This window comes from Cetorhinus maximus, chromosome 2 (assembly GCF_964194155.1).
Source record: "Cetorhinus maximus chromosome 2, sCetMax3.hap1.1, whole genome shotgun sequence".
In the NCBI taxonomy this organism is placed as follows: Eukaryota; Metazoa; Chordata; class Chondrichthyes; order Lamniformes; family Cetorhinidae; genus Cetorhinus; species Cetorhinus maximus.
Genome location: NC_135880.1, coordinates 194,796,936 through 194,810,128, shown reverse-complemented (window position 1 = coordinate 194,810,128; position 13,193 = coordinate 194,796,936). Strand labels below are relative to the sequence as shown.

General features: G+C 44.7%; 1 protein-coding gene across 2 annotated transcripts in view; it reads left to right on the top strand.

Moving 5' to 3' along the window:
• fez1 (fasciculation and elongation protein zeta 1 (zygin I)) overlaps positions 1–13,193 on the top strand; it is a 78,411-nt gene that overhangs the window by 19,508 nt on the left and 45,710 nt on the right. For both annotated transcript variants that reach the window (XM_078531269.1, XM_078531261.1), the window contains exon 2: positions 2,898–2,997. In XM_078531269.1, coding sequence (XP_078387395.1) covers positions 2,898–2,997 — 100 coding nt within the window. The remainder of the gene's footprint in view (positions 1–2,897; positions 2,998–13,193) is intronic.

Here is a 13,193-nt window from a genome sequence, read left to right as displayed (position 1 = left end):
GCTGGCTTTAGTGTGGGGGATCCAGTAAAATTTTCTCTTTCCACAGATGCTGTCTGACCTGTTGAGCATTTCCAACATTTTCTCTCTTTACTTCCAAGCCATGCCTTGTTAGTTGCCAAGGATTTGATTATAATTGAAAACGCACCATGAATTGTATCTCCACGGCCAGCGAGGGGGAATGAGTAGGTGTGTTAGTAAATACACACACGCAGCGTAACCATGCTGACAAAGTCAAGATAAGGAATTGTAGTTACCCAAGGGACTCAAGAGAGCACAGACCAGACATTCCCAGGACTAAATCAGTATACCTATTGTATGTCTAATCAGTGAGGAGAGATGTATTACAGCAAGATAATTAATGCAGAAACCAAGTCAGTGAGTTGGAAGTCTGCAGCAACACTCACGGGTGATTTACTTCATAATCTACAAATAAAGGTTGAGACAGTCGATGATTTAAAAAGAAGCAGAAATAGAAACTAAGGACATTTGAAGAAGGAGGAGAAGCCATTGTTAATATTAATGTGACAGGTTTGCAGAATTTTCTAATAGAGGAGTTTGTTCCCGACATTAAATTCAAATAGTTGTTACCAACTAGACCTGAAATGAGTGAATTGTTGTGCTTCACCGCACAAAATAATGATTTGTTTTCTAAGGGACGGACTTGTCTGCAAAAGCACAAATCTGGCTTAATGAGGAACCCACGCAGAGAAGCACAATGATCGCCGAGTTGAAGATGCCCAAGGTCTTTTTTGAGAGGTGTTGTTGCATCTGCAGCTGGTGCCTTTACATCGGCACCAAGGTCAGGCTTTTAGGTTTAATCAACAGGTACTTACTTGCCTTTGGAATTTGTTAGGGGCAAAAAAACCCCAGCAGCAAGAGACTTTTTTCTTCACTTTGGTCATTGCTGAAGACATCAATGGGGCCAGAGGCAGATGGTTAAATGTTCATGTGGCTTGTGATTAATTTGTTCATTTTCTAAGTATTCTTTGTGGATTAGAAAGGAAACCAAAGGGATGTCAGCTGTGGATCTGTTATATTGAGGATCAAGAAACCAGGGACATGGTTGTGATATTAAAAAAAAATCACCAGCAAGCTGCCAGCTAGAAGTCACCGGCTATACACACCTTACAAATATTAAATAGTGAGCTTGAGGAGGTAAGATTTGGTGAATCGCAGTCTATGGATAGAGGAGAAAGCAGGCGGCTGCAGCCTGAGGGACAGCCTGCTCCCTCCCACAGTTAAGCAGTCTGTTGATTCAGGCCTCACAAAGTCCATGTAAGACAGGCTTTTTTTTTTACATTCGAACATTCGAATAGGCCAGTTTTATCTTTATTCTTTCATGGGATCTGGGCATCTCTGGCAAGGCCACTATTTGCTACCCATACCTAATTGCCCTTGAACTGAATGGTTTGCTCAGCCATCTCAGGGGAAGTTAAGAGTCAACCACATTGCTGTGGGTCTGGAGTCACATGTAGTCCAGACCAGGTAAGGATGGCAGAATTCCTGCCCTAAAGGACATTAGTGAACCAGATGGGCTTTTACAACAATCAATGATAGTTGTCATGGTCACCATTACTGAAACTAGCTTTATACTCCAGATATATTAAATAAATTTAAGTTCCATCTGCTGCTGTTCTGGGATTTGAATCCATTAGCCTGGGCCATTGGATTGCTAGTCCATTGAAATTATGACCATACCACCATCTCCGCAATACAGCAGTTACCAAGTCTGCAAGGCCTGTCTAAGCCTGGACAGAACACTGCCAGCCATACATTACGCTGTTAAGAAGTTTTCAAGTCTCCTATGATCTGTGTGCCAACTGCAGCAGCATCTGCAGTCTTTCTAGACATCGGTGTTTCTGAAGCAATGGCCTCTTGGTCATTTTCTATGTCCAGCTTCTGGCCTTGATTGCAAGTTGTCCTCCACCTCTATGGTTTGCTCTCATTATTTAACATAATGGTGGAGCATGCAGCAGATATATCGCGGTATTGAAGCTGGTGGGAAAGGGAGCAGGTTGCACTCTAAGGTGCCCCTAACCTGTCAGAACAAATAAGCACAGCTTCCGATGTCATTAATCATCCTGGCAGTTGTTATATCTGCACACTTCAGCTGCCTGTGGCTGCAGTATGAGTTTCATGTGGCAGGATTGAAGAGGATTGCCTTGCTTTCTGAAGAACCATTCTCTGCACTTTCCAATAAGCTAGACATTGATGATTGTCCTAAAACGAAAGCTTTGGGGCTGCTGGCTGGGAAGAGGGCATTGACCTGCACGATACAGAGTAGGTGGATTTTGACCAGCTGCATTTTGAGGAAGGAAAGCACCTTTCTGCTCATTTAACCATTATATTGTACCTACAAATCTGCATATCCAAAAATTTGGTGAAATGATAATGAGTTGGAGAGTTACAGGGGTTGTTGAGGGCTTTGTGGGGGGAGAGGAGGTTTAGAGGGTAGCATGAACATGTATAGGTCAGAGCTGGGAGATGGGAAAGGTGTCAGACGGATTTGGCGAGGTATCGGGCAGAGTTGACTGGGTGTTGGGGAGGGTTGGCAAGGTGTCGGTGGAGTTGGGAGAGTTGGAAAGAAAAGGCTGGATATTGCCCACCTGCCAGTGTTGTCTGTGAACTGTTTGTACCTAATCTTTCCACATGATTGTGCCTGAGACCTGGTTGCTGCATAACACCTTCGGATTGATACTGGGCAGACAGAGAAATGTTTCTGTTCATCAACGAGTTAATCAGACTAAAGGCACAAGTTGTTGGCTATGGAAGATTGTTCACCCCTGATGCTGCTCCAGTTTGCAATCACAAAAGGCACTTGTACTCCATGGATGGGGTTGGGCTGTAACGAGAGGCTGCTTGCAGCTGATAGCTAACAATGACTTTTCTTATTCCAGGATCTGGGATGCTCTGACTGACAACTACATAATGAGCACGGCTGAGGATTGGAGGACAGCACGGCTGCAGGAGCTCAATATGAATCTCTCCAACATTGAGGTAACATTGAGGCCTCAACTGAGGAAACATTTACACTATCAACGGTGAAAAATAAATCAATTTACATTAATTGAATAGACTAGTGCTGGTTTATGTCCCATATCCCTTCCTAGCTACTCTTCATTCAGAAACCTTTCTCATGAAGGATAGTACATGCACATTGATAGCCCACGGATAAGTTTGTTTGTAGAGTGATCAGTGTTTAAAATAAAGTAGCCTTGCCTCAGTGGCTGACTTCTGCTTCAAGTCCCACTCCAGAGATCTGAGCACCTCAGTGCAGTCCCGGGGGAGGGTTACACTTTCCGAGGCACTGTCTTTCAGATGAGATGATAAACTGAGGCACCATTTGCTCTCTCAGTTGTAATGGACCTCACAATACTCTTCGAAACAGAGCAGTAATTTTCTTTCCTGGGTCCTGGTCAATATTTAGCCCCCTCCTAACATCAAGGAGAAACAGATGAGCTGGTCATTTAATTCACTGCTGTTGCTGGGAGCTTGCTGTGCACAAGTTGGCTGCCACACTTCTTACATTACAACAGTGTACATTTCAAAATGTACTTCATTGGCTGTAAAGCGATTATCAATGCAAGTTCTTTCTTAATGGTCATTTGAATCAACAATGGAGCCTCAAAGTTATAATTAGAAATACCTCCATGCTCACTGGTGCCTCTAAATCTTTTATGCTTTAAACTGTTGTTGCTCAAGTTCCAGTGGTAGCTTAATGGGAAAAGAAATTATCCAATGAGTCAGTAAGCTGTGCCGATCAGAAGGCCCCAGGTTTAGTTTCAGTTCTTGTGGTTACTTAGCTGATCTCAGTCCAGTGTGAATGTGGGAGGTGGGGGGGGGGCGAGGGAATTACAATTGGCTTTAATGCCTCTAGGTTCAGAAGAGGGAAATTCTTTCCTGGTCATTATCCAGCATCCCCCATGGCAAGTGCACACATGTACCCATCGATAGTAGATAAGAACAGGATCGGACTCAGCTGTGCTGGCCTCCAGGACCAAATAGCACATAGTCACTGGAACTCATAGAACTGTGCACCAACGGGGATCAACCCCTGGAGGGTAGAGTTTTGCTGGCAAAAACCATGGGTGGAGTCTTGCCGGGTCCGTGGAGGCAGATTTGAAGCATAGACCGGGAACAAACTTAGAGAATGGGCCAATGGATTCCTGCCTGCCGGCAATGTTGCCGGAGATGGGTGAACAATGGCAGCAACTACCAACCCAGCAGCAGCAGGTAGCCAATAGTGATCAATTAAGAGCCTAATGGGTGGTGGGGGGAGGGGGGTGCAGGGAAAGACTCTGCTGGGATCTCCCCAGTAGGGAGCACCACCCCACCTCCCCCCGGCTCAGTGAGGAGTCCAGCACTCTGTGGATGCAGCGTCCTGGTGGTAGGCATCATGGCCATCAGGGACAGAGGCTCCATGTCCCAATGATGGGGCTGAGGGTAGGAAAGGCCACACAGCTGGCTCAGGTAAATCTCCCAGAGGGTTTTCCCCACTGCTCTGAGGGACCTCCTTTCTCTTTGTTTCCTCTTCATTTCATCAATTTTATGAGGATCCCTCTGTTTTGAGGTGCCCCTTTCTACCAGAGCAGCGCCCACTCCTCCCAGTGGAGCTAGCAGCTTCCCAATGTTGTGGGCCCTCTGATTGGACCTGCAGCCTCAGAAACCAGCCCACCATCCTTAATTGGAAGGCAGATCCAGGGGCAGCCAGTTAGGAGGCTGCCTCCTGGAAGATTGTGCTGGGATGCGCACTGCAGACCCACGCAGGAGCTAGAATGGTCCTGACTCCTGAAAGTAAATAAGCAGCAGCAGATCCCACCTCAGAAGAGCAGACCTGATTAGCAATATCAATAGTGCTGACAAAAGTGAAAGGACTTGCATTGATATCGTGCCTTTCACAATCTCGGGACATCTCAATGCACTTGACAGGCAATGTAGCGCTTTTGAAGTTTAGCCACGGTTGCAATGTGGGAAATGCAAAAGTCAAATTGCTCACAGGATAGTCCCGAAAACAGCAATGTGATAATGATCAGATGTCTGTTTTCAACCTGCTTACTACAGTTACTGTAATAACTGAGGTTAACTTAGTGAACTTAGTTCAGATCAGATAGTGGGTAGACCAGACTAACAATCAAACCTTGCTGGGTTCACTCGGGCTCATTTTAATTTTCACTGATAAAACGGGTGATGTTAGATTAACTGCCATTATATACGCCTCCCTGCTGCTGATGCCAATATCATCCATTTTATTCCCATAGTCCTGGACAGTGAAGTTGTAACTTAACCAGTTATGAGGTGGTCTGGTTGCTGTGTTTAAGGAAGTGGTATTGGAACTGGATGAAATATCTGGGTCCCCCAGCAAGTTGTTGCGGGACAATAGATGAATGTTCTCTGAACCAATTTGCTGCTTTCAGCTAAGGGCTAGTATTAGTGAGACACCTCTCACTACGCCTGATCCAAGTAGCTGATCTATTTTTAAAGCGGCAAGCAATTAAGAACGCAGAGATTCTGGCTGGAGTTGAGAAAGTTAAAATAAACTGCACATATGGAATTGAATAAATTATGCAAATGAGATTAAATACAAAAACCTATTGGATGGTGTTACAGACAGAGAAGGAGAGATAAACTGAAATGCCCAACTTCTTTCCCTTCTGTTCCTAATCAGTATGGTTTAAGCTTGAAAAAATGGATGCAAATGTTTCTAAACCCTTGTTAGTGTGTTGGCCAATTTTCAAAGTATCAGCAGTAGATTTTTGAGGGTTTAAACAAAAAGAATTATTTATTTGCACACTCACTCCAAAAGATCTAAATGCTACATCAGTCACATACCACGCACTCAAGAAAAATACAATTAAAGAAGGTAGTGCATTTCTACAAGTATTAAGCCTAAAGAATACTTAACAGTTTATATGTCTTTGTGAGTCCAGTAAAGAAAGAAGCTTCTTCCCATTCTTGAACGGTAGTTCTGATAAGTTCAGATAGCTTCAAAGGGTTCCTTATGAAGAGGAGGTTGTTCAGCAGGCCATGAAGTCAGGCACCTGTGGCTGTTGTATCAAGAGGTCCAATTTCTTTACAGATGAATTTGAAGCTTTGGAATCAGGCTGGGAGGCTTTTTAAAAATACCTTTAAGCCGCTTGGTTCTTAAAAGGCAAAGTTGGCACAGCCTTTCTCTGTAGCTGTGGTCTTGTCATTGTTATTCTAAGGCTGCCCCCAGACCTCTGCTGAGTTTTGGGATAAAAGGATTGCAGTATCAGAAAACCAGTTTCAGTCACATGTTCAACAGTCATTGATATGCAGTAGATGGTGGTCTTTCACACTTCACTTATGGATAACTGGTGTAATCAGCTTTGCTTTGTTACATTGCAAACCTGGAGACATAGAGTCAAGGTGTCCATTGACTCTGTGTCTTGGAGTAAGCTTCAAACAGTGGCAGGCGTGAATTCCACAAAGGAGTGCATTCAAGGGGGAGACCTCCAGCTGTTAAGATTCAATTCAGAACTTTCCAAAAGATTGATAGTCTGTGTTGAAGTTGCAAAGGTCACCTTACCCCTTTGGCAGCCATCTTAACAGTTCATGAATATCCATTTTTTAATAAATAAAAGCAGTTCTGAAAGTTTTCATAAGTCCATGTTTAATGTTCTGAATATGTCATGCCTTTTACTGGGCATGGCAGTGCCCATACGAGTCCCATATGAGGAATATTTCCATGGGCTGTAACTGCCGCACAATGGATATAAGCTTTTTGTTAGTCTCACACAAAGGCCTACATATTACGGGGAGGGGTTTTGGCAGAAGGGTCATCCCTCTGGAAAGAAAGTCAGCTGGAAGCCAACTCCCTTCATGCCAAGCTGCCCTGGAGCCAACACACGCTGTGGATGGACTAAATTGTGCAGAGTGGGACTCCTGCCCCTCACTGCAGAGGAAATCCCACCCTCAGAAGCTGCCAGCCAATCAGATTGGCCAGCAGTCCCGGCAGTGCCAAGACCTCATTAGTGGGTGCTGCTGGGACTGCCAACGGTCCCAAGAAGAAGGCCCAATGGACCCTGGAGCGAGGTAAGTTTTGGGCAGGGAGGGTTTGGCCAGTTAGGGAGGGGTGGTGAGGGGGTGGAGGTAAATGGGTTGCTGCGTTTTGGAGAACACGTGGGTAGGAAGAAAGAGGGAGTACTATCTTGGGGGAGGGGGGCTGCACCCCAATGGGTAAATAGTACCCCCTAAAAATAGTACTCCCTCTTCCTTCCTGCTCTTCTAAAGGCTTTTTACAAAAACGGCCTGCGCGCTCCCTCCTGGATGCCAACCATATTATGGTGTGGGCCATGTATTATCGGGGTCACTTGGCTTGTTAACAAGCTCAATTGACCCTTAATTATTTATTTAAATATGGCAGGCAGGCAGCTGATTTCAGCACTGGCTCACCTACCATGTTATAGGGGTGAGCTCAGGGGTGGGCAGGAAAGTGGTGGGCAGGCCACCCGCCTTATTTTATGTGCCCTCCCCCACCGGAAACACGCCCAGCAGGGGCATGTAAAATCCAGCCTAAGGTGTACAAATAGTCAGTAACCCCCACATGAGGAGTTTGCACTCTGTAACATCTAACTGTTAAAACAGACACAGACCCATGAACAATTTTGCTTTTCGAGCTGAGAGAGGCAGTTAGTTTCCCCCAGGCCAGTTTGTCATGTGCAGCGCCTAGGACCCAAGGGATGGTACACCTCGGAGACGTTGCTGAGATTGAGCGCATCTTGCACTCGCTATAGTGAGACTCTCTCAGTTTCCATGACCCAGAGGCTCTCTGCTCTAGTGTTAATTAGCACTGTTCAGCAGTGAAGAGAAAGCGTTGACAATTTAATCAAACTAATCTCCACAGCACTGGACAGATAACTCCGCAGTGAAGTGATGTACAATGTGAGGCTGTATTGCCCGCACTCAGTAACTGATCCCAAAAGCAGCAGCAGACTGCTTCACATTCTTAAACACATATGGGTTTCCGTATGTCTCTCCTTTCAAAACAACCCTCAGAACAGCAATGTCTGCCTCACATTAACTGATCAGCATTGGAGTCTCTGATAGACAGATTTACCTGTGAAACCTCCTATTTACATTGAATATGGAACAAACACAAATATTTTGCATATACCTACAGTAAAATACTTAAATAAGGCAGGGTTTTATCTCATAATCTTTGCTGTTCTTACTAAGTATGGTGAAACGTATGTAGCTGCAAAATGACAGCAGGATATCAAATCTAAAAAGAAGCAAACAAAAGCAGGAAAAGAGACTAGCCACAACTAACCACTGAGGAAGCATAATAGATATAAGCATTTTCTTTAATATGGGAGAGAGACCTGTGAATAGAATTATACATGTTCAGTAGCTGAATATCTTGCATTCTATTGTGTGTAATACGCACTACAATTCATTGTACAGTCCTGCAGTAGCGTCTTTACAACAATGAAATGTGAATATAAATTCTGAATCTAAATTTTGCATCAGAAAGTGACTGATGTGAAAGCCTATCCCTGGAAATGAGCCAGTGTGACTCACCCATAAGCAAGTCAATAGTTCTCTAAACAAGAAATGCATTTTAAGTTGGATTTTGCTTGATGGGCTGCCCTCCCTCTAAGGATCCTCAAAGTTTAATATTTTCGAGGATTTGAATATTTCAAGCTGTTCCTCTCATGCAGCGATATTTAATTCAGACCTTCCGTTCACAGGTCATTGTGATGTAGATTTAAGAATGGGGCAAGTCACAGCTATATTGTGTTTCAACCCCTGGCCATTATTTTATTAGTAAATTTTATGTTTAATGCCTCAAAATTAAAGGCTTTATGTTCCTGGTCTTAAAAAATCACAAAGTATACTTGAGAAGGAATAACTGTACCCAGAGACTGGTTAGAATTTGCAACTCATTACTACATAGATGTAATATGTGATTTAAGCATACGGACAGTACAAAGGTTATAAAAAAAGGTTTGTTTATTCCACTGGCATCAGAGCAGTCTCAACCCTCCAGACAAAGCAGAGCTCCAAGAAACAAATCATTTACAGAAAGAAGTCACTGCTAATGCTCCAGATCTCTGTCCTATTTGGGGCCTCAACTCCCCAGACACCATCACTCATCAGGTTTGTTCAGGGTTGTCCTGTGGCCCGACTCCTGGCTGCAGCCCTGTTCTCTCACTCCCTCTCTTGGAAGGCGTTTCAGACTCAGAGGTGCTGCCAGTCGGTTTGACTAGGTATCCAATTCTCTTCCTGGCTCCTTGGGCACCCTCATGGGCTTCAAGCTGCCCTAGGCTCCTGCCACATTGCCACTCGCTAGGTCTGGGTAAGTCCTTGTACTTTCTCCCTCACCTCATGGCACCATAGCTCTGCCCTCAGCTTGTCAAGGACACTGCTCCCTGCAAGGAGGGGCGCCATAGGGGCCGACCAGTTTCCCTGCTCAGTGCTGTCTGCGACCTGATGCTAGAGGCCCTGTTACGTGAAGTATTTGAGGCAAATAGCATAGAGGCACTTAAAGAGAAGTTAGATAAGTTCATATAGGAGAAATTGTATTCTGATAGGATTAGATTAACAGGGTTGGCAGACCTCATGTGGAGTATAAATGGCAGCATTGACCAGTTGGGCCAAATAGCCTTTTCTAATGTTGTAAATTCTCTGTAACATGCAATACCAAATTTAAAAACGTATGCGCCATTCATCTGACAAATAGTAAATCCACTCTCGTTCATGGGGAGCTTTGTAGCTCATCGCATGCCAGACTTGGTGAATCTCGCCCAGAGAGATTTAACAGAAGGTCCTATATTCTGGTGTTTATCCATCCAGCAGCCTGCATTATGTATCATGTGAAATTCTTTTCTTTATATGTGTCCCTTTGGGCTAGAGATTTAACTCTGTAGTTTCCAGTTTTTTAAGACTGAGGTGGTGTTTTGTGTCCATGCGTGCACAGCTTTGGCAGCAGCTTTGCCAGATGCCATTTTGATAACGGCCAAAAGCAAGGTGTTCTTTACCCATATCAGCAGCAGGTATTCAGCCATTACACATGAGAATAAGGGGCCTAACACCTGAATCTATTCCCTCTTGCAATCTTGGCTTGTGTTTAAGGCAGCCAGCATCTTCAGGAAAAGCAACATGAAGCATCACGGAGTGGCTTAAAGGTTAGCACTCTTGCCTTAATTGCTGTCACTCCCAGTCCCAACATTTCTGACCTCACTCCGGACCCCGCCCTTCAGGATCCCCCAACCCTTTGTCAAACACCAACCCCACCCCCATCCACCACTCCACCCCCCCCACCACCCCCCAACACACCCTTGACCTCCTGGTCCCTTCCATTCACACTCACACCCTCCACAATGTTATTTTCCAGCCTTCCCCTGTTTTCACCCAGTGATTCCTCCTCCAGATCCCCCGGACTCATACACAATCACTCACTCACCTGAACATTGGAGCATGAACCTGAGCAGGCTTCTCCCGCTGCACCATCTAGATGATAATGAAGCCCGAGGCTCCTCGACCTTCCTGTATGAGTGTGATGGCTGGCACTCTGCAGGCGAGGCACCCAAGGTCGGATGCTGCTGAATTTCTAGACCTTTCTGCCTTAAAACCACAGCGAGTGTCAATTCTATTGCCCTTACCACATCCTGAGTTATCAGCTCCCAGGCTGGTATCTGTGCAGAATGAAATAGAAGTTGTAGATTGCCAAGAATTGAATGGACTGATTTAAATGTTGAATTTTGGACAGATCCTTGGCAGAATGGTGCAGTCGAGCCCGTCCAATCTGCTGCAAGCACAGTCACAGCCAGTTGATGGGCTTTGCAGAAGATGTACTTTGCAGCGATATCATTGTGGAAAAGAGATGGCAAGAAATGATTACAGAGTTGCTGGTCCCCAGTGGGGAGCCATGGCCTTCCTTAAAAGCATTAATCATGGTGAAATGGCTGATTGTCCCATTCCTGTCGGGTTGCCAACCCTCCAGGATTAAAGATCAATGCCCAGGCCACATGCAGTGAGCAACCCAGGAGAAAAGTCATAGGGACATTTAATAAAAGGTGTAATTTTTTTCATCTTCTTTGAACACTTCTGTTTATTAGTTGCAACAATATTAGAGAGAGGAAAAATGTCTGACAGGCAGGAATCATTCAACCAGCTAACAATGAGTCAGTTGGGTTTCCAAATTGCACTGGAAGGCTATAGTCCATGAGGATGGATGTGTTGGATGACCAGTGATGTGACTTTTGGGGGCGAGGTGGTTGGAGGTGGAAGGAGATGTAATGATGCATTCAGGGATACATCCAGCCAGAACTGGCAACGCTTAAATGCCTGCCCCCAAATCAATTCCCCACCTTCGCTATTATCAGAATTTAGAGGGACATAAATGTCTTTGGGTCTTTATTTCTGAGAAGTGCAGTAGCACATCTGGCCTTGTTGTTGCCTCAGGGTCAGATGAAGCTCCACTGTATTGGCATGTGGTTTCAGGAGCTAAAGATGCAGAGATTGAATTCAGTTACAGATGATGCGCAGTGAGGCCTGAAAGCTGCTAGAACCAGTTAATTTACGATAAGTATCACTTCAGGATTGAAATGGATTTTCAGTTTGTACATGGCAGCCTGTGATTTCTTCATCTGCTAGCCTAGAATTAACAGGTTGAAGCCAGCGTGAAAGTGATGGCGAGTGGCATTTCGTTCTGTGTCAAAATTCTAATGGATTTTAAAATTAGACCGGAACTTAACAGGGCAGCTGGAGAAATAAGGAACCGATACTACCACAGGTCAGGGGGTAAAATTGGGACTTTTGTACAAGGAACTTTGCCATTTTGAATTTCCGGAGCACTGAGTGAAAACCTCATGCCTTGTAGAAGCTATTGCTGTTTTAAGTATTGCGTATTAAGCATTGATCTTTCTCCCCTGCTTCTTAATTAATTCTCGGGATGTGGATATGTTGACAATACCAACATGTTTTTCCCTGAACCTAATGGCTTTTAGGCCACTTTAAAAAAAATTATTTCATGGGATGCGGGGGTCACTGGCCAGGCCAGCATTTATTGCTCATCCCTAATTGCCCTTGAGAAGGTGGTGGTGAGCCGCCTTCTTGAATCGCTGCAGTCCATGTGGTGTAGGTACACCCACAGTGCCGTTAGGGAGGGAGTTCCAGGATTTTGAACCAGCGACAATGAAGGAACAGCAAAATATTTCCAAGTCAGGATGGTGAGTGGCTTGGAGGGGAACTTGCAGAGATTCATTTGGAGTAAATCGCTTTGGAATGGATTGAAGGCACATATAGGCCAGACCAAGTAAGGATGGCAGGTTTCCTTCACATTACTGAAGTAATTTGAATTTTATGACAAGTCAAAGTTTAAAGGTTACTTTTGCTGGTATTTTATTTCCGATTCTTTTACACTGAATTCAAATACGTCGAATTTGAAAGTGCAGAAACAGGAAACTTCATCCCACCTTAATCAAACTCACCCTGTCAACATATCTTTCTATTCCTTTCTCCCTCGTTTATTTATCAAGCTTTCCTTTAATTCAAATGCAAATTCTCAGACTACAGTGGTGGGATTTGAACTCTCGCTCTGTAGATTACAGGTCCACTGCATCACACTGTACCCTGTTAGTTCTGGGGTTTCCCTTTTGCCAGGTACAATCAAGGAGTAGGAAATCCTGAGGAGACCGTTTTTGACCATCTTAAGTGGTGTCTGAGCTGGTAAAGAGTCAGTGTTCATCCAGTGCTGATGTGAGACCAGCAGACGCTGCATGCCTCTCTTTGGTGGGCCTCTCAGTTTAAACTGATTCTCACCTCAATGCCTCTTTGTTCACATGTGCAGGTCTGTTTGAACCAAGGTCCCGAATGGTGAATTTTTTTTTTGTGTGAGTTTTTAAAAAATCCTTTCATGGGATGTAGGCATCACTGGGATTTGTGGGCATTGCTGGCAAGGCCCACATTTGTTGGCCATCCTTCAACTGAGTAACTCGCTAGGCCATTTTCACAGGACAGTGAAGAAGCAACCACATTGCTGTGGGTCCTGGGGCAGGTAGGGATGGCAGATTTCCTTCCCTGAAGGACATGAATGAACCAGATGGTTTTTTTTCCACTCCAGTCGTGATACCTGTCATGGTCACCATCACAGACAAGCTTCCAGATTTATTAATTGAATTCAAATTCCACAGCTGCTGTGGTGGGATTTGAACTCATGATCCAGCGCA